Source organism: Tuber melanosporum, assembly GCF_000151645.1.
Source record: "Tuber melanosporum whole genome shotgun sequence assembly, scaffold_89, strain Mel28".
Lineage (NCBI taxonomy): Eukaryota > Fungi > Ascomycota > Pezizomycetes > Pezizales > Tuberaceae > Tuber > Tuber melanosporum.
The window spans coordinates 434,778-454,536 of record NW_003299138.1 but is presented as its reverse complement, the minus strand read 5'-3'; the positions used below and the strand labels follow the sequence as shown (position 1 = coordinate 454,536).

The following is a 19,759-nucleotide window of genomic DNA, read 5'->3' as shown; positions in this document are numbered from 1 at the left end:
ATCTGCCATCCCCAACGGTGTTGTGATCATCAGAGTCGAAAATGTCGAACGAGTTTGTATCTCTACGTTGCGTCGCGCCGGCTTGAGCTCCTTCGACCACCTTCAATACGGGACTAGAGATGGAGGCCGTATCCGACACATGGAGCTTTTTCTCTGTGGAGATAGACAGGGCAGTTTCGCTAGGAATGGAAGTGTTGCTTTCCGCAGGTGTTAAAGCATCGCCTTCCTCGGCGGGAAGCTCTGCGGAAGTGGGAGGCGGGGATGACTTGTTTGGTAGAGTATCGGGCAGGGAATTATCTTCTTCTGTTAGATTATATAACGTGAAATTCTTGGAGCAGGGAGCAAAACATACCAATCGCGCTCTTGTTGCCTCCGGGAATTTCAGTAACGGACACCCCCAATGAAGAAGACTCTTCTATGGAGCAGTTAGTATGGTCTCAATAAAAAGAACATAAAGTAAGAGATACCATGGTTGGTGTCTGGTTCGGTACTGGTGTTGGTTGCGTGAACTTTGACATCTGATGGATCGTTGGCCCTCTTTTCTTCATCACCGGAAGAAGATTGGAGACTGTTGACGAAAGCCTTGTTGGGGGACTTGTCAGAGAGGGATCCCTGATTAAGAATATCTGGTGAAGTAATATGATAAGATCCTGGAGGTGAAGCGCCGCCAGAGGAAAGTGGCCTCTCTGTTTGGTCGACCACAGAAGATGACATATTTGAAGTCCAGGAAAAGTCCGTTGTGATGAAAATAAAGGAGAAGGAAGGGGGTGTATTTTCTAAGAGATCCGTGGATAGAAAAGTGCTTCACAAGAGCAAGTGTATCGCGTAGAGGAATGCTGTTGGAGGGAAGGTGTGTTTTAGGTGGAGGTATTTATAAGATTTATCATACTCAAATCATAATTGAATGGCGCGATAGAGCGGGGAGCTCAATGGAATGGAAAGATCAATAGAACAAGAAACTCAACAGAATCGAGGCTCAATGGAGTGGAGGGGGGGGGGGTGGCTTGCCTTTGTAGAGAGTTAGGATATCATATGATACGTCTATATAGAAAAAATAGGGTAAAAGATTGGGTTTCCTGGGCGATAAAGCTGGGGTTGTTGTGAAATTTAGGGGCGCCCCCACGGGTAGGAGATCTAGGGCGGAGCAAGCCACAGGCTGCACACGACGAGGGAGAGGTTGATTAGAAGTATCATATTATCATAAGTGTTGTGTGAACTCCAAAGCGTGTAAGAACGAGGAAAGGAAGAAACACGCAGGCCAGATATTTTATCGAACTCTCTTGGGAAAGCTGCTGCCTTGATCTGGCTAGGTTCCGACGTGTCCTCTACATCGTAGTATGTCTTTATGACGGATGCAATTCGGGATTTCTTTTTATCTCCAGTAACTGCAGCCTTCCGTCTTCCTTGAATTGTTCCTTGATGAGCACTGGGGGTTCAGTCCATTTCCCAGTTCATGGAATACTACCATTACTCAGATAAGACAGTGAAATATATTAGGTGGGTAAAGATTAGAAACTTCACATATTCTGACCTCCCCTCTGTGATGTAGAGTGGGTAGTACCCGGAGGATATACCCATTCAATGAAATGAGTAAGATACTTTCCCCAGTTGGCCTTTTGGAACTATGATTCTCTCCCATTTCAATATTTATGTATCGTATAGCGAAATTTTATCTGTGCTCTGTGGTTGTGTCCACATAATTTTATTGCCGGGAACGGACCACTGCAAGAAACTCACCATTTTCCTCCAGCGCTTGTGTATAGGATAGAAGTCTCTAACGTCAATTTTACTGTAATTTCCATATTCTAAGTGCCTGAGGAAATGCCAAGACTGAGCTTCAGCGAGTGACAATCAATGATATCGGTTACTTCCGAAGGGCACATGTCCATCTCGGCACGTGAGGGAAAGCTAACTTTGACCTCAAACCTTTCTTTGGGTTACCAAACGACCTTTTGCTCATATCACACCAAACAAGCTGTAGCTCAACAGCCATGCCCACCGGCTATAGAAGCATCCCAGCGGAGGACGGCACATACGAGGAAGATGAAGAGCGCCTCACCATCCTTCCATCTTCCACCGAGCCACTTATCAGAGACGATGGCGACAACGGGAAGAAGGGTCCCGAAGATGGTGACGAGGTCGGACCCTGGATCTGGCTACTCACCGTGAGTGCCGGTATCAGCGGGCTTTTGTTTGGATGTGGGTTCCATTTTGTTTTTGTTTCCCCGAAACTTTTCATTCTAGTGAGCTTTCCAGCGCTGTTCTCTAACAAAGTTCGATAGACGATACTGCATCTATTTCCGCTGCGCTCCTTCATCTGGCGCCATCATTATCTACCCCAGAACATGCAGTTACAACGTGGGATAAGTCACTCATTACCTCGTCGACTTCTCTCGGAGCTCTAATCGGCGGATTATTTGCCGGTTTGCTGGCGGATTACATGGGGCGTAAAGGCGTCATCTACGTCGCCGACGCGCTATTCGTTGCGGGAGCCGCTTGGCAAGCTCTCTCGAACAGTGTCACTACAATGGTTCTTGGCCGGATTATTGTGGGATTAGGCGTTGGCGTGGGAAGCCTAATCGTCCCGCTTTACATCTCGGAATTATCACCTCCATCGCACCGTGGGAGACTCGTCATTGTAAACGTGTTATTCATTACATTCGGACAGCTGATTGCCTATGGGTTGGGCATCATCCTGTCCCCACCCGCACTTTCTCAGGATGCCAGTTGGAGGTATATGCTCGGGCTTGGGGGGCTGCCAGCAGGCTTACAAGCCATCATAATGATATTCATGCCCGAGACACCCCGCTGGTTACTGCAACACTCACGGCGCAGTGAAGCCGCGAAGGTGGTCGCGAAAGCCTACGGGAACCTCACAGCTCGAGAGGTAGACCAAGTAATCACAGGGATAGAAGCCGGGGTATCAGCAGATACCTCTGACACTCTTGCCGAGAAATTCAAGCTCCTCTTCAGTGTCGGCGGGAACCGGCGCGCACTGACCATTAGCTGTCTGTTACAGGGCCTTCAGCAAGCCTGCGGCTTTAACTCGCTAATGTACTTTTCCGCAACTATATTTTCCATGGTCGGGTTCAAGAGCCCGACTGCAACAGCCATGGTAGTCGCAGGTACGAATATGGCTGCCACGGCAATAGCCTTCAATCTCATCGACCGCCTTGGCCGTCGCCGTATCCTTTTGCTATCAATCCCAGGAATGGCTATAGGTCTCCTCCTCTGTTCTCTTGCATTTTCCCACCTTCCTATGCTAACCCCAAACACCACATCTGTGACAAACCCCTGGTCACCGGTTCTAATCCTCTTCATGGCATTCTACGTCGCTTCGTACGCGCTAGGCATCGGCGCAATCCCGTGGGTCGTTCAATCCGAGTTCTTCCCCATGCGGGTACGCGGTCTCGGCACAGGTGTGGCTACAGCGACAAACTGGATACTAAATTTCGTCGTTGGTGCGAGTTTCTTGCCTGCAGTGGAGTTGATGTATGGGGGTGCGGCCGGCTTATTTGTGTTTTATGCCCTGGTGTGTGTAGCTGGGACTGTGGCGGTGTGGTTGGTGTACCCGGAGACGAAGGGCCTTAGGATGGAGGAAATCGAGGAGGTGCTGAGGGAGGGGTGGGGGAATGTTGGGAAGAGAGTTGACTGAGAATACGGAATAAGACACGGCGTTTTCAAGCTTAGAATCGTGCATTGTTGGGCGCTCTGGGTTGGGATTTCCTCATTTTCAATTCTTTACTTGAGATGGGGTTCACGGTTGTATTGGTTTGTTCATTTTGGTCTGTGGCGTGGTTTTTTATTTTTTTCCTCAGCGTTATTTGATCAAGAGTGGGTGGGTAGTGAGTACGGATATTTAATGGTACTATCATGGCACCATCTCTCGACACTACGGTTCGGCCATTTCTCTTTATCCCTAACATTTTCACTTCGATTTCAATTTTTTTTTGTAACCATCTTTAGCCAGAATGATAGCTAGTTATTTGCGCCACTGCTTTTCACTCCCCTCGAAAATCCTGAGTTGTAAAGGGTTGGCTGGCTTCCTGTAGACTTAAATACCCCAAGGTTCTAAATTCCAGTCGGCAGCGCAGCGGACATGACCACATTTTGCCCGTACTGATTTAGGCGATTGTTTGTTGATTCAGGCGATATATTTATTTGCAGTATTTTTTTAGACTACATTACTTGTACTAGTAGAGATACAGCTGGTAGAAGTTTTGATATTATTGCACCTTCCTAGTTGACATCGTGGATTTCAGCGTTATGGTTTGTCGTTCCCCATCTGTTCCTCGTCTCTCCCGTAGACTACATTACATAAGTTGTTCTGCCATGCTCGCCCTTAATGCTGGGGGACTGTATTGGGAATGGCAGCCTCTCATAAGTTAGAAGTATGCAGTATCATAGTCCACTTTTCCAGCACCGACGCGCGCCCAGTGGACGCTGGGGGCTCTCTGGGTCAAATTTATGATACATTTTCTTGGCACGGTATGGATCGTTCATTGGCTGTGGCTAGGAATGTTCCTGTGCAGTACGATACTCGAGTATGATAGGATAGCCTTGCAGTGGATATATCATACATCCAGACCCCTTATATAGACGCCAAGAATTAGGGTTTTAGATACTGGTATGGGATGGACGGAATACGAGTACTTTGCAGTTGATGGCATTAAAAACCATAATTATTATTTCAGGCCAAGAAATAGGAAGGGCATTCTCATGAAGTATGGAGAGATCCCATCACCACATACGACACAATTCGAAATCAAAACACGGATGATAGGTTTCAATTTCTTCCTCGGAATACATACTCTTGTTAACTACAGCAGTTTCAAGTCGTAAAAATTTATAAGCCTTGATAGAAGTAGGGTACGGTGCCCGAAGTATGTCTTCCACCCCTCTGGAACAAGCTCCCCCAGGTTACATGCTCCTCTGTCGCACCCCTGGCCCATCCATCGCGTATTTATGGACAAAGCGTACTGATAAATCTCGGGCTTAGGTAGGATGAGTTGGAGGCCAAATATAGCTAGATCGAGGTCACTCATTCCCCCCATTCTCAGGTCTCCAAAAATAAATAATAATAAAAAATAAGAACATCAACTGTTCGAAGGAGAGGAATGTTGATGTGGTGGAAGCCCTAGGAGTCTAATCAAGGGCTCGATGTTATCAGTCTTGGCATATGCATGCCGGGACCGGCAAAATGACTCTGGATGCGTTCACCGCAAAAGTCTCTAGTATATAGTCCTGTATGCCCGTCGGGATAGACAATTAAGGTATTGGGGTTTTTTCTTGTTTCCCTGGGAGACTTAAGCAGGGAGGGGGTTCTTCGAGGCAGGTGCAATTGGTTGGGTGGAAAACACTGATGTCCACCCCTATCCGGGTGTTTCGAGTGAATGTTTCGGGAGTTGGCATTTGTGTGAAATCTCTATTCTTTCATATTGGCAAGACAAACCTGCGGTACCGCTGTTATTATATGAGATTGGATTCTAGGTGGTCTCCACCCGGGTACGATGCGATACTTGTAGTGGTTGGGCAGTGGTTTTCCTTGATTTGGGGGAATTCTAGGAGATGCGGGGTGTGTTCGTTATGACCTTTTCTATTGAAACAAGAGTAATTTTGAACCAATAAGCGCTGCCTTGGCTAAGCGTTTTAATTTGATCGTATTGAGCTTTACGAGATTGAGATGTTGGTGGTACAAGTAGGTGAACATCTCTACCCCTCCCCCGCCCACGCCCCCAACCACAGAGCCCAAAGTGACAGTTCACTGATACGAAACTCGACCGACGCGGTCCTTCCTCTTATTCCTTCTCTTGTTCGTCTCAAGCAACAAGCTCCTGATCTGAAGTCGGGGTTGGTGCGCTCACCGCTCGGACATGAGTAACAGTCAACAAATCCACGGGGACCAGAACCCCTCGGAGGCTTCTAGTGTACGTCATGCAGCTGTGGGGAAAGGTTCAGGTGAACACGGGGGAGGAGCATCGCACTCTCTAGTGCAGAAGTTTCTCGACGCAAACATGGCAGATAATAGAACGCGCACCCCGCTCTTCTGGGCCGTCATGAACGGCGCCACAGAGGTGGTAGAGATTCTCCTGGGGCGGGAGTGTGTTGATCCCAATCTAGCCGACTGGCATGGCCGGACGCCCCTATCGTTAGCCGCCTCAAGTGGCCATGGGGCAATCGCCAGACTACTTCTAAATCGAAAGGACATCCGCCCCGACGCCGCAAACTTTTTCGGTCGAACGCCGCTTTCCTTTGCTGCGCAAAACGGGTATACCGAGTTAGTAGAGTTATTGTTGGCCCGGGAGGACGTGAACCCGGACGCGCCAAACCACGCGGGACGTACACCGCTCTCATTCGCCGCGGCAGAGGGACACAGTGACATGGTGAAGCTGCTCTTATCCAAGGAAGAAGTCAACCCGGACGTGTGCAGTCCAGAATCTCGATCACCGCTCCTGTTCGCTTGCTCCGGGGGTCACGATGAAGTTGTGAAATTGCTCTTGGAAAGAGATGGTGTGGACATGAACCGCGTTGATGGATACTGGGTCAACACGCCGATCGGCTGGGCAGCCTCTTTTGGGAATAAGAGGATTGTTGAAATGTTGCTGCAGCGGGAAGAGGTCGACCCGAATTTCAGAAATTATAATGGGGAGACCCCGCTCATGTGCGCTGTCATTAAGGGACATGAGGCTGTGGTGGAGCTCTTACTAACCAGCAAGCGTGTCGATCCGAATTTGTCCTCTCCCCAGGGTCGAACAGTACTTTCTTACGCGGAGGATGGTGGGCATGAGGGGATAATGTCAATGTTGCTGGATAGAGCAGACCTCATTCCTGATGTGCGAAAGAGTGATGATTGACCTCCGGGGCCTCGGGCGGTGGCTGGGGTGGGGGGGGGGTAGTGGAATTAATCGACAATCTGTTACTGTAAGTGATGTTAGGTGTTGGGGTTTTCGGTCCAGGACAGGATGTTCGTTAGGACACTTTTGGGGGTGTTGATGTTTGGGTGTGTTGGTTGGTTGGTTGGTTGGCGATGGGTTATTCGTTTTGCTGTATGTTAATATTATCATAGCTCTTCAAGCTTTCGGTTTTATTCAGAGTTTGGAATAGTACCCTAGCCCTTGATGACTCGTACCGATGATGCCAGCACTTTAGAACCTACCCTCACGACACACAACTTGGACGACTTTCAACTTGCAACACCTATGATACTAAAAGAATTTTTAGAATTCCTTCTACAGAGTCCTCCTAATTGGTTGAGAGCGATTTTCTTTTTAGCCCTATGGTTGGAGCGTAGAGGCTTTGAAAGTTTGTATGGGAAGGAGGATAGTGAGACTTGTATGATAAGGGAAAAATATTTTTGCTTAATAATTAGCCAAGATACTTCCTTATTAGGTATAGTATATTACCCCATTAGAACTAGCGCTCTTGATTTGTTGTAAAACCTAGAGCGGGTTCTGGGTATCGACACAATACTCGTACTTGTACGGTACCGGTAGCCCCAGCACAAATCAGTTGAGGTTGTGCCTAGAACTAGTAATGCTATACTTCTCCTTAGAGAGATTCAAGCTCCTACTTTCCTCCTCCTCCTTACGATTCATTTGTTCCCTATGGTGGTTCCATGCCGGGGACTATATAGTATGATATGAGAATATCGTATCATACCTTGTGTAGTGTATGGCAGTAACCTGTTTTTTTGTGCGAAGGGTAAGCCATCTATCTAGGTCTACCTGTTTATCTTAACGGCAGGCTTTGGGGGGGTTTCAGTCGTTCCGGTTGTTGGTGTAGGGTGGGTTTGTTCTTGTGCTGATATCAAGTGTCATACTAGAAGCTATGATGCTTACGACATTTATAAATAAGAGTGAAGAGAGGGGGCGACGGAAGCGGTAATGGCTCTCCACCGTTCGAATGGGATTATCGCTTGCATGGATGGAGACTATATTAGAGTCCCGTTCACCGCGTGAAAGAGGACACTGGAGGAATTGTTCCGGTCTAGTCTTGAATTTAATTTAATTCGCTTTTGACTTCTATTATTTTTACGGAATTTTTGCAGAAAAAATGGTAGTTTAACCTGGAGTCACATCGTGCCAAATTATAGAATCTCAATCGGCGGATCGCGCGGCTTGCTCTGGACATCATGTCTGTGAAGGCACCTGGTTTGGTTGGTTTCGCGGAAGTTAAGTATTGTCATTGCGTGTTGCTATCGATGATTATTCGCTTCTAAATGGGGGTTGCGTGACAGTTTAGATATCATAGGAATTAAAGGGCCGTCCAAAAGGTCGTGTGAGTCTTGAGCATAGGGATCAGGAAGAGTCATAAGAAGAATGAGGGATTGAGGACTATTGAAGCTGAAGCTATCCATGGTGATATGGAGTCGACCTAAGGTGACCTTGGAGGAGGTAGTGCTGTTAGCGATACTAGTGTTGAGGGAGATGTTATGATGGTCGACAAGGTCTTTGCGCAGGAGAAGCAGGATGACTGGAGAGAGGAGGGCATGGAAGAAGAGTTGGAAGCGCCAGCCATAGAGTTAAAATAATCGGGTGCATCATTTCCGTGTGTTGAAGCTGGACTTTGGGTACATATTGCTCTCCTCCTCTTGTTAATACTTTCCTAGCTTAACGTCAACTGTTTTCCGGCTCGGGTTCGACACTCGAGACGAAGCTTCTCGTTTCTAGGCTGATCGCTATATCGTGGAGCATGAGCAGACGAGGATCAGGAACTGTGCTTTAATAGCCTAATCGTTTCGAATGCTTGAGGCTCAAGTAAAAATTATTAATTAAAAACTTTCTCCGGAGGGCGAGGAAGGGGTGGTTAGGGGTTTCTGCCTCTCTTTCGAGTATATTCCTTCAATGGCGACCAAACGCATAGAGAATGCCTTTGTGATCCTAAGATTTGCCCAGGACTCTCCTTTGCTTCTCTTCTTCCTTCCTCGCTACCTGCCCCTCCACTCCCACACCCCTTCAGGCGAACGTTAATCACAAAGCATGCCACATCCTCTCACCCGCCGCGTAGCTCCTAAGAGCCACAAATAGACTGCATTTTTTCTATGATGAGGCAGACTCACTGACTCGTTCCATCCCTTCTACGCATCCCGCTTCCTAATTATTTACTATTGGGTAGGCAATGACATCCGGGCGATGGGACCACCGGGTATCACTCGCACCTGTCTAGGTCTCGGTACGATACAATGCGGCACAGTACAGTAAATCACAGTAGACTTGACAGACACCGATATCCGGACTAGGATAGAAACACTATAGATCTCGAAGGTCGTATCAGTGGGTTTAAACTAGGCGCAAAATCTTTTGCAGCCCGATCCCCTAACACATGACCTTCCCTTGGGAAATATTTGGGTGGTTGGTGCCCACCAAACAATGTTTTCGGGTGATCAAAGAAGCTCTAGCTAATGCTTCGGAAAGAATCCATTTGAAGAGCCAACACACAAAAACTTGGGGCAGTACTGCAAATGCGGTCTTCACCAACCACACTAGGTTAGACTGGGAAGTCACAATGCAGGTCCAGAGACCGCGGCATCTTCTCCACCAGCTTGATCGCATAGGTTATGGATCACTAGCGGACTATGGCCTCGTTATACAGGTATCCACCGGCCTCCCGCTCAATACCGCGAACCCATTTTCGGGTTTTTTTTGTGGGGGGGAAAGACCCGCGCCGTATGAGAAAACCCCTCTCAGAAGGTACTTGCTCAATGACTTATCAATATTTCTTCTCCTCTCACTATTGCTACTCATGTTTATCCTGTGAACTGTGTTGCTCTTCTTATCTCTATTGGCAATGTGGGTCAAAAGATTGCTTCCTGCAAGTTCCGCCAGAGGGGTTGAGCCATTCCTCCGCCAAATTTTAACTTTTTTCCTTCTTTGGACTTGACCTTTATGCACTGCCTTATCTTAGGGTACTCGTATGGGAGCTTATATTGCACTGCGCTAGCTGGGGGTGCCAACATAATAACCCCCCTGGGTCTGCTTAATACCAGCAGCGCTGCCACCAGTAGTGTAGGGAAACTCAGTGCATTTACCGCTTCATGGGATAGATAGTGTCGTGTTGGGGTTAGTGCAGTACTGCTGGCAGATATCTACGAATGGTCAATCAATACCTCCCACAGAACCTCCCTACGACTCCTCTATACTCCGCGATCTTTTTGTCGCTATGCTGTGCATTGTTCTCGCTTTGTTGGGGTCCTGGCTAGAACTGGTAAGTGGGTTTGTTTTTACTGTTCGTGGATACATTTGTCTGGTATCCGGATAGTAGCCCTGAGCTAGGAGTGTGCTCTTAGCGGTGGGCCTAAGCATTGTTCGAGTCCACTCGCCTCCAACTTTGCCCTTCTTTTCCCTTCCAATTTGGGTCATCAACTTCTGTGGCGCCTTGATTGGGGTATCCGAATGGCGAGAACAGTTGCCCTTGTCAGGCGTGGTTGATGGTATTGGACAAGGCGAGGGCAGCGAATCTAGGAATAGTATCATACCGGTATTTGAAGGGGGCGGAGCCTCAAATATACAGGGAACTGAAAATCCTCAGGGAAGTCCTCGAGCCAGTTACTCCTTGGCTAATTATGTTTAGGGAAGAAAAAAAGGTTCTCTGAACGAAGTGGAGAAGGGTATATATTGCTTCTAGAAACTATAGTAGCAAGAGTCGTGGAAAAATATCTTATCGGGTAAGTAGGATCTCATGTGATATTAGAGATGCCAGGGGATACTCTCTTGAGCGTCTCACAACGCCTTTATCTAGTTCCTGGTGGCGGCTTTACATCAACTACCCTTATTCATACCGATAGTATGATAATATTATGGTACAGTACCGAGTGCAGACTGCCCGTTGCCACTCTGCCCCACACAAGGTCCTACCTAACTCCACTTCTGGGCCTACTGGCCTCTATTTTTCTCAATTGAGGAAAAGAGCTGCTTTGGGAGGTGTTGTCACAATTGCTTACAAAAAGTAAATCAAATGTATCGCGGAAGAACTAAGGGAATGTCATTATCGTTTCGTAAGCACTACCCCACACTATCATACAAATGCCCCTCCTTCTCCTCCATTAGCAAAACTAAAAGAGCCACAATTTCACGACATTGGTCTATAAGACGACAAACTATTCCAATTCCTTAACGACCGCCTCCAGAACCTCCTCCGAATTCCTATACCTCGCACCAGGATGCTTCGCAACCCTCTGCCACACCTCTCCGTGCCGTGGTTCGGTAATACTCAACTTATTGAGCACGTCGCCCCGCTTCTCTTCAGTCCCGTGCATGCTTAGGAACTTCCAGTACCACGCCCACGTATCACCGTAGTCCGGGTCTACCAGGATAGCCTTTTCAAACCAATTAATCGCCTTGGGCAACTTCCTCTCCACCCAAAAGTTCCGCGCGACGGCGACGTACAGTAAGGGGTCGTTACCGACTTTCTCGATGGCCTCGACGAGACGCGGGCGGCGATGCGTGCGCTGTTCGAGGTACCAGATTGATTCTGCCCAGAGGAGGCCGGAGTGTGGGCATTCCTGCAGGGCTTTCGCCATGAGGGTCTTGGCCTGAGAGATGTTGTTCGCGCGCCGCTCGACGCGGACGCTCTCACACCAGAGTTGCGCGGATTTGGGCACTGCAAGGCGGGCACGGTCGAGGACTGAGCGGGCGCGGACGAGGACGCCGGCTTTTTCCTCAAGCCGAGAGAGGAGAAGCCAGAGCGGAACGCTTGTGGGACATGCTTTTGTACCGGTATTGTATGCTTCCCGTGCGGGGGGGAGTCGGCCCTCAGCCTCGTATATTTGACCCTTCATCATCCAGAGTTTGTCCGCCTTGGGGTAAAGTTGCAACCCATGATTTACCAAATCCAGAGCAGCGTCGGTGTTCCCCTGCTGGCGTTCGAAGGCGACAGATTTGATCCACACCCTATCCGTGCCCGCCTCGCGTCTGGCAGTAGCAAGGAGTTCCCGGGCGGCGGCGTGCTGGGTGTTTTCTGCTTCAAGCTTGACAGCAGCAAGCCAGATGTCTTCGTTATTGGGGTTTTGGTTGAATGCTTTTCCAAGGACAATTCTTGCGCCGTCAATATCCCCCGCTTGCCATTTCTCTTTGGCGAGCATCATCCATAAAACTTCACTCTGCGGACAGGCTTCAACAGCTTTTTCGAGGACGTTCCAGAGAGCTTCTTTCGTGCCGTGGTTTTTTTCAAGATCCGCGGCTGCGCGCCAGATGCTCTTCTTCACCAGGAACTCTCTTAAAGCGTACGCATATATCGCTCTAGCGGTTTCGTACTTTGCTCTAGAGATAGAAGCTTCAGCATCGTCCATCCAGATCTTCTTCCTGTCATCGTCTGCTTCCAGTTGCCAGCCAAGGGTTTCCCGGATGATAGCTTGGCAGGTCTCGACCGCGCCTTCTTCTTCGCATTTTTCGGCTTCTTTGATCCAGTCTTCACGTGTGGGCATTGCTTCTACTCGGGCGAGAGCTTGGACAGCGCGTTTCATGACGTTGACCTTATTAGCGTTTCCTTGCTGCTCTTGGAGTCTTGCTGCAGCGATCCAGATTTCCGGACTTGTGGGGATGGCCTTGCGGGCTTTGTTGAGGACTGCTTGTGCGTTTTCGAAGGTCTCTAGGCGCGCTAGGGCCAGCCAGAGTTCTATGCTCAAGGGGACGAGTTCGACGGCTCTGGCAAGGAGGATTTTGGCGTCTGACGGATCTTCCTCGAGTTTTACGGCTTCTTTCCAGAGGACAACTGAATGGGGGATGATGTCGAGAGCTTTTCTGAGAACTCTCTTCTTTGCCCGCAGTTCTGCCTCAAGCTCCATTGCCTCCACCCATAGCTTAACGGATTTGGGGTTGTGTCGGACCGCGTCTGCTACTATGATTTTGGCGTTTGCAGGTTCGTTTAGACGCATTGCTTCTAACCATACGTCTTCGTTCTTCGGACAATGCTCGCAACCTTGGGCGATAAGACTTCGGGCTTGGACCATTTTACCAGCTACTTCTTCAAGACGAGCGGCTGCGATCCAACCGGGTCCGTGTTTGGGATTCGTCTTAATGACACTCTGTAATAGCTCTCTGACGCGCTTGATATCGCCGACCTGCTCTGCAGTTTGAGTGGTACTCCGGTTGAGCGAGGTGAGGTAGCCTTTTGGGTCAATGTTCGTAGCACCGGTCACCGAATCACCCCCAGATCTATCCAGCCTTGCCTCTAGCACCTTTGTCTTCGCCTTCCCAATATCCACAAAGTTCGTCATAGTCCCATCCGCCGTATCGGCGGAAACCGTAGAGGTGCCCTCATCCTGGACAGAAGTCTCGAACTGTGAGCCGGCAGCATTGACCAACACCGAATCCGGGGTCGGGTAAAACTTTTGTCGCATGGCTTGTCTCGCCCTTCTATTCCTCCCCGTAAGATCCCCCACTTCTGGTAAGCTCGCCCAATCGTCGTCGGTGAGGGTTTCCAGTCCTCTCTTCAAATCAGCGAATTGGTGCTGAATTTTTGGATTCTTACGCTCGTATTCTTCGCGCTCGGCTTTCTCACGTGCTTCCCTATATGATGACGAAGGAGTCGGCAAAACTGTCCCGTATAAACCATGATGATAAACCATGCATTCCACAACAAAAAATAAGAGTGGCAAACACGAGAAAAGAAGGGCAAGAAGGAGGAGGGAGAGTAATACCTTCGTGACTTTCGCCTTTTTTCCATCTTCTCATCTACACTTTGATATATCCTATCTGCCTCGTCATCGTCTTCGTCGTATGCTCCTCCAGCGAAAAGTCCAACTTCATTCTCGGGGTCTTGAAATCGATCGTCGTCATCGTCATCATCGTCTTTCTTCTTATCCGCACCCTGTAGACTATCATTAGCGAATACCTCAAAGAAAGTAGGAAACGGAAAACAAACATAGGCAGTCGGTGGGGCCTGTCCTAACGCTTCAGCTCTTCGCGCGAGGGCGGCCTTGATAGCTTCTTCTGAAGGGCCTTCACGTGCGGGACCAATATCAGATCGTGTTGTGAATCCAGTAGCACCGCGACCGAGACCAGCGACGTAGTTTGCCGGTGCTGGCTCATCGAGGAAGTTACGTTTCATCATCTCGGGGGTTTATCGTTCAGTTGATACTACGAAGAGGAGAGGAAATGGAGTTTATGTGGCCGGATATGATACCAAGATGTAGATAAAGGCTGAGTCTTAAGTTAGAGTTACCCTCTTTTTATGGTCACGTGAGAATAAAAGGGTACCGGTAGGCTCCATAGGAGTGTGGTAAACCACCTTTACAGTATCCCCTAAACTGCCAACAACTGCCATTCACGTGACTTCACCGGATGGGGTTGGACTTGTCGGTGGGTGCGCTAGGGTTCCGGGGTCACTTCATCCAACACCATTAAAAACCTATCGTGACAGTGGACGTTAGACCATCTCACGTGAATGGCCGTTGCTGGCAGTTCAAGGGATAATGACATTGTGATACTGGAGATAAACTCGGGTGCGTCTGTAAAAATCGGAAACTAAGGGCCTGTTCGACTCCTATCGCGGCTTTGACAATTCGAGTTTTGTAGTTGTTGCGCCAACTCGGAAATGTAAGTAAGTGGTGGTTTGGAAAAAACTTTGGGCATGTTTGGCATCTAGAGTAAAGCCCGAAAGCCCATGATGCCATTAGCTAAAGTATCATAATTAGAAAATAACAAGTATCCTTGTCGAAAGACTCCGGTCAACCTTTAAAATTTGCAAAACTATCCTATTTGGATAATTGGGAGAAACCTACACAGAACTTCTGGTTTCCATTGATGGCCATAATAGGCTAGGCAGTAGACATTTTGCGGTATTCTGAGCACTTCGCCGCAAGTGTCGCGGATTGGGGACTGGAATGCCTCAACAACTTATGATATCATACTAAACTTATGTTATAGTACGGCACTATTTCTCTTGAACACTCCCCTGGGAGTCTAGTTCTATCCTGACAACTTTAGGGTCGCAGCCAGCTCTATAACCAGAGCAACAAAGCAATTTGGTGAAAAATCACCTCCCGAGGTAAAATTTCAAACACAGGGGTTTTGGCTCTTTTTTCTTCCTCCAAGTTTCAGCCTTCCAAACATTGTAACTACCGGTATTGTGTTGCCATGTTGAACACCTTCTTGATTTCCAAAACCACAGGATCAGTCATAACCACGGGTTTCTGCTCTCAAACCCTGGATTTGGGCACCTCCCGAACAGGGCCTTAGTTTAGTTAGGAGATGGCGAATTCTCTCTTACCCCTGTTGCAACAAGAACAAGCTAGCATCGTTATAATTCTTGACAAATCTAGTATCATAGTATGAAACCCCTATTTTCCAGTAAAGACTGTTGTCACAGAAATTGCCTTGCATCTGGGAATACCGGTGCCTCTAATAAGTTATGGCCAAATTATGAGGTACTATTCCAAAGCCTATAACCACTTTTCACCTTGCCCCAATTCTACTAGTGCGCTCGGGGCCGATGGCCGGATCGTGTTGCAGCGTGCTATTTGACAGAGATTTGACAGAGATGTGCAATATCTAGACCATTCTCAATCCAACCACAAGACCTTCCCGCATGACCTTACTCGTACTTGTGGGTGGAGACGGAGATCTTAGACCAGTTCTAATTTATTACTCACAGTAACACAATACCACCTGAGGGAATTGTATTATATCTTCTCAAGGAGAGGCCATTCCGAATTTAGAAGTCTTGTATCATATGAAGTTGGCAACAAGGGTAGGTTTTCGTTGCCCGCAGCCATCCTGAACTGATAGTATCATAAAAAAAAAATCCCATACCCGGCAGATCTCGCTTGACCATACAAAACCCAGAACATGCTTAGTAACGGACAGCAAGCATCGGATCTTGGTTTGAAAGAGTTTCACATGTCTTGGCGGCCCACAACGACTAGCTTCAACCTGCAGAGTCGGTTACAATTAACTGTAGCACATAAACTCTCACCTCGTCCCCATTTCCCCCGCCGCCGCTGAGCTGCAGTCTACTCAAGGCGACTCTACTCATAACCTCCGTGCTCTTTGCCTCGTATACCCACCCCTACAATCATGGAGGCTATTCAGAAGGAGTACGAGCGCCTGATCAAGAGGGCAAACCTCTCTAAGAGCATCAACGATGTCGAGCACTGTCTGAGGTTATTGGAAAATGCCCGGGAAGCTATATTGAGAGGTTTTACATTATATTCCGTTCCTTTAGTTAAACGAGTAGTTCTGACTACGTACAGATCCGACGACCTCGAAAATGACTCTGGTGAAGCTGCAGCAAGCCATGAGCACAGGCCTGAGTAAAGTCCAAGACGACCATAAGGAAATTTACACTGGACTCAACCGCTATGGGAAAGCCCTTGACAAAGTACCTTGCCTCTCTACCCTTGGTCGTTGTGCTATCCTATCTAACATAATAGACGTTCAAAGCGGTCTCTACCTATTCTACGAACGATTATGACGCTCTAACCTCCCAGGCGCCGCTTATAAAGCGAGCCATAGCTATGCACTTGATTCGCGAGGGCCAATTTTCTGTGGCAGATTTTTTCCTCACCGAAGCCGGTCCAATCGATGTTCCGCCCGAACTTCAACAGGAGTTTCAAGAGATGTACGAGATTCTAGACGCTATGCGTACCCGCCGTGACCTCTCTCTCGCCATCGACTGGGCTCGTCAGAAATCGGCCCAACTCGAACAACGGGGTAGTAATCTCGAGTTCGAACTTTGCAAATTACAGTTCATCTGGCTATTCATTGAGCGACCGGAACGTGCTATGGCATACGCCAGGCGAGAGTTTTCGAGATTTCAGGAAAAGCATTTGAAAGACATCCAGCAGCTTATGTGTGCCTTTTTGTTTCTGCAATCTCCAGAAAAGTCGCCGTACTCGAGGATATTTGCTGACCCGGAGAAGAGCTGGAATGACGTTGCACATTCCTTTACGAAGGAGTTTTGTAGTCTGCTTGGGTTGAGTGCTGAGAGCCCTCTTTACATTGCTGCCACAGCTGGGGCCATTGCTCTGCCAACGCTATTGAAGATGGCTTCTATTATGAAAGAGAAGAAAACCGAATGGAGCACAGTTAACGAACTGCCTGTAAGGGATCCCCGTTTCTTGACCCCTGATTTAGCGTGCGATAATAACCCACACGGAAAAATAGGCGGAGATAGCGCTCCCACCGGGATACCAGTTTCATTCCATCTTTGTATGCCCCGTATCTAAAGACCAGACCACCGACAGCAATCCTCCGATGATGCTTCCATGTGGTCACGTTATTGCTCAGGAATCACTTCAGAGGTTGGCAAAGGGAGGAAGTAGCGTCACGTTGAAATGCCCTTACTGCCCTAGGGAGAGCAGTCTTCACCACGCCAAGCCGGTAATTATCTGATTGTTTGACTTTTCGGTTCGGTGTTTAGGGTGATTGTTCATAGGGTTTCTTCTCATTTGGGGCTTTCTTCTACTTGTGTAAAAAAATATCAAAATAACGATGCTCGATTTTTATGGAAGTCAATTTTGACTCTGCTCTCGGCGAGATGAGGGTGCTTAGGTAGCTTGTTGTAGACTGTACATATGGCATGCAGCTGTGGAATCTGATAATGAAGTTTTCGCGACAAACCTCCAAGCCTTCGGTCCCCGGAGGTGAAACATTCTAAGAACGTGACATCACCCATGTCCGGGTTACCATTCTAGGGTTTGTGCCCTTAAACTTCACCCTCCTTGTTGCAATCAACAGTCACCCCACAACGTTATGGGTGATTCACATCGACGGCTAAGCTAACGAACTTCTGCAGCAGCCAACAACAAACTCAAACAGACCATCAACACCCAGCGATAACCGGATTAATCAGTAAAGATGTGAGTTTTATTTTTTTCCCCCTCGTTTTGAAAGTTGTTGTTTCTTGTCGAGGTAGCTTGGTTTGGTGGGGTCTTTCGGTCAGGGCATCCGGTCCAGCGGGCGGGGCAAAAGCCAATCCGGTGTCCTCCAGAGAACCTTTGAAAATTTCAATTTCCGAAAGTCGGAGAAGATGCGACGAACACAAAACCATCCCACAATTTTTGGCTGGGATATCCGATGGGGGGGGGGGGCAAATGGCTTTAGCACATCACAGAGGAAGACATGTACTGATGATAAATCTCAGGGTCAATCTCCGCACACAAAAACGCCTTGCGGCCTCTGTTATGGGCGTTGGAAAGAGAAAGGTGTGGCTCGACCCCAATGAAATGAACGAGATCAGCAACGCAAATTCTCGTATGTCTGCCGTAAATCCGCACACCACTTGCGAACTGCAAAACAGCTAATCATCGTAGGCCAAACGATCCGCAAACTTTTCAAGGATGGCCTTATCATCAAGAAGCCCAACACCATGCACTCTCGCTACAGAACTCGTGAGCTCGCTGCCGCCAAGCGCGCCGGTCGTCACACTGGTTTTGGTAAGAGAAAGGGTACCAAGGATGCCCGTATGCCCTCCCAGGTGTTATGGATGCGCCGTCTCCGCGTTCTCCGTCGTCTTCTCGTCAAGTACCGCGCCTCCGGAAAGATCGATAAGCACCTCTACCACGAGCTCTATCATTTGAGCAAGGGCAACACCTTCAAGCATAAGAGAGCGTTGATCGAGCACGTTCGTCTGCCTCATTATTCTAATTAATACTCCTATACTGATGAACAAAATAGGTCCACAAGGCTAAGGCCGAGAAGGCACGTGAGCGTATACTTAAGGAGGAGATGGACGCCAAGCGAGCCAGGACCAAGGCTGCTAGAGAGAGAAAGCAGGCCCGTGTCCAGGAGAAGAAGAACGCCCTCTTGGCAGGTGCGGAGGACGAGGCGGCGGATAAATAAAGTGTCTTTGTGATAAAAATATAAAAGCACTTCCTCTTTTCTTTTACCCTTTCGTTCCATATTCTCCCTCTCTCCTGTTCTTTTGCCTGTATGGATCTGTTCTTTTTTTTTTCTGGAAAGCGATTGTGCGGTCCTCCTTTTTTTGCATATGGGACAAGGCAAAAAATCGTTCATACACTTGAATCGGGGGTCATATGACTTTTATGGTGAACTCGTCAGGATAGATGTAATGGGAATGAAATAATGTACCACGCCAGGTTGTCGAACCTGCCCCGGTGATGAACTGAAGATACCCGACCTAATATACCTTATGGTTGCCAGGTTTTTTGATACCCACGAAAGTAGGCTAGAAGCGCGGACTTGATGCAGAGAAGGCATTGGCAAAGAAAGGACGGTGGTATCCTTTTGGTGAGCTTTTGGAATATATCATTTGGGATCCTCTCTCTTAAATGGGGTTTGTAAAAATCTGGAGTTTGGAACAAAATCTAGATCTTAAGCTATTTCCACAGAAAGGAGTGATCTAGATTATGGTTATTGCAGTAGAACGAAATTACACATATGAAACCCAACAAATACAAGGAGGAAATAGCTTTTGATAGGATCGCATCCCGCAGCCGCTTTTGTTTTAATTTTGTTTAGTTTTTGCTTGTGGGCCCCGACTGGGCACAGCTGGGGCAAATATATGGCATTTGTTAGTTCTCCTGGTGCTTCCTGGAGCCATTGCCTAGCGCTTGTTGAAACAGTTAACTGGAAATGATATCAGCCGCAGCTTAAATTTAACTGACTCACTTGAGCACTGGGCACATCAGATATCACTCGTAATAACTTCACATTGTCGAAAGGCAACAAGATTAGATTTTTGAGATGGCGGGATGAGCCAATTTCGTCCTAACAGACATCAAAAAACCCTGTAGCCAACCAACCTACCAACCAACACCACGGAAGCGCGTTCAACCCCCCACCTTCCCTCTTCGCTTCCC

General features: G+C 48.1%; 5 protein-coding genes; 4 read left to right on the top strand and 1 right to left on the bottom strand.

The window, feature by feature from the left end:
- Positions 1–1,941: 1,941 nt before the first annotated feature.
- On the top strand, positions 1,942–3,986 carry GSTUM_00011665001 (uncharacterized protein). XM_002842048.2 has 2 exons: positions 1,942–2,199; positions 2,283–3,986. The coding sequence occupies exons 1-2, from the start codon at positions 1,992–1,994 to the stop codon at positions 3,653–3,655; spliced, it is 1,581 nt and encodes a 526-aa protein (XP_002842094.1). The 5' UTR covers positions 1,942–1,991; the 3' UTR covers positions 3,656–3,986.
- Positions 3,987–10,958: 6,972 nt separating this feature from the next.
- Positions 10,959–14,049, bottom strand: GSTUM_00011664001 (uncharacterized protein; the record flags this gene model as incomplete). XM_002842047.2 has 5 exons in its annotated part: positions 10,959–11,656; positions 11,825–13,505; positions 13,637–13,739; positions 13,806–13,813; positions 13,889–14,049. 5 exons carry the CDS (start codon positions 14,047–14,049, stop codon positions 11,096–11,098), a joined length of 2,514 nt encoding a protein of 837 aa, XP_002842093.1. The 3' UTR covers positions 10,959–11,095.
- Positions 14,050–15,901: 1,852 nt separating this feature from the next.
- Positions 15,902–17,446, top strand: GSTUM_00011663001 (uncharacterized protein). XM_002842046.2 has 4 exons: positions 15,902–16,134; positions 16,190–16,317; positions 16,370–17,038; positions 17,103–17,446. The coding sequence occupies exons 1-4, from the start codon at positions 16,014–16,016 to the stop codon at positions 17,328–17,330; spliced, it is 1,146 nt and encodes a 381-aa protein (XP_002842092.1). The 5' UTR covers positions 15,902–16,013; the 3' UTR covers positions 17,331–17,446.
- A 71-nt stretch (positions 17,447–17,517) lies between these two features.
- GSTUM_00011662001 (60S ribosomal protein L19) lies at positions 17,518–18,825 on the top strand (the record flags this gene model as incomplete). XM_002842045.2 has 5 exons in its annotated part: positions 17,518–17,581; positions 17,791–17,797; positions 18,082–18,191; positions 18,251–18,561; positions 18,615–18,825. 5 exons carry the CDS (start codon positions 17,518–17,520, stop codon positions 18,777–18,779), a joined length of 657 nt encoding a protein of 218 aa, XP_002842091.1. The 3' UTR covers positions 18,780–18,825.
- A 44-nt stretch (positions 18,826–18,869) lies between these two features.
- On the top strand, positions 18,870–19,035 carry GSTUM_00011661001 (uncharacterized protein; the record flags this gene model as incomplete). XM_002842044.2 has 1 exon in its annotated part: positions 18,870–19,035. One exon carries the CDS (start codon positions 18,870–18,872, stop codon positions 18,975–18,977), a length of 108 nt encoding a protein of 35 aa, XP_002842090.1. The 3' UTR covers positions 18,978–19,035.
- Between the last annotated feature and the right edge of the window lie 724 nt (positions 19,036–19,759).

Bases quoted from the DNA above. Each gene is read 5' to 3' on its own strand.
- GSTUM_00011665001 (XM_002842048.2), top strand. From the start codon at position 1,992: ATGCCCACCGGCTATAGAAGCATCCCAGCGGAGGACGGCACATACGAG. The intron at 2,200-2,282 runs GTGGGTTCCATT...AAAGTTCGATAG, and splicing joins CAGCGGGCTTTTGTTTGGAT to ACGATACTGCATCTATTTCC.
- GSTUM_00011663001 (XM_002842046.2), top strand. From the start codon at position 16,014: ATGGAGGCTATTCAGAAGGAGTACGAGCGCCTGATCAAGAGGGCAAAC. The intron at 16,135-16,189 runs GTTTTACATTAT...GACTACGTACAG, and splicing joins CCGGGAAGCTATATTGAGAG to ATCCGACGACCTCGAAAATG. The intron at 16,318-16,369 runs GTACCTTGCCTC...CTAACATAATAG, and splicing joins ATGGGAAAGCCCTTGACAAA to ACGTTCAAAGCGGTCTCTAC.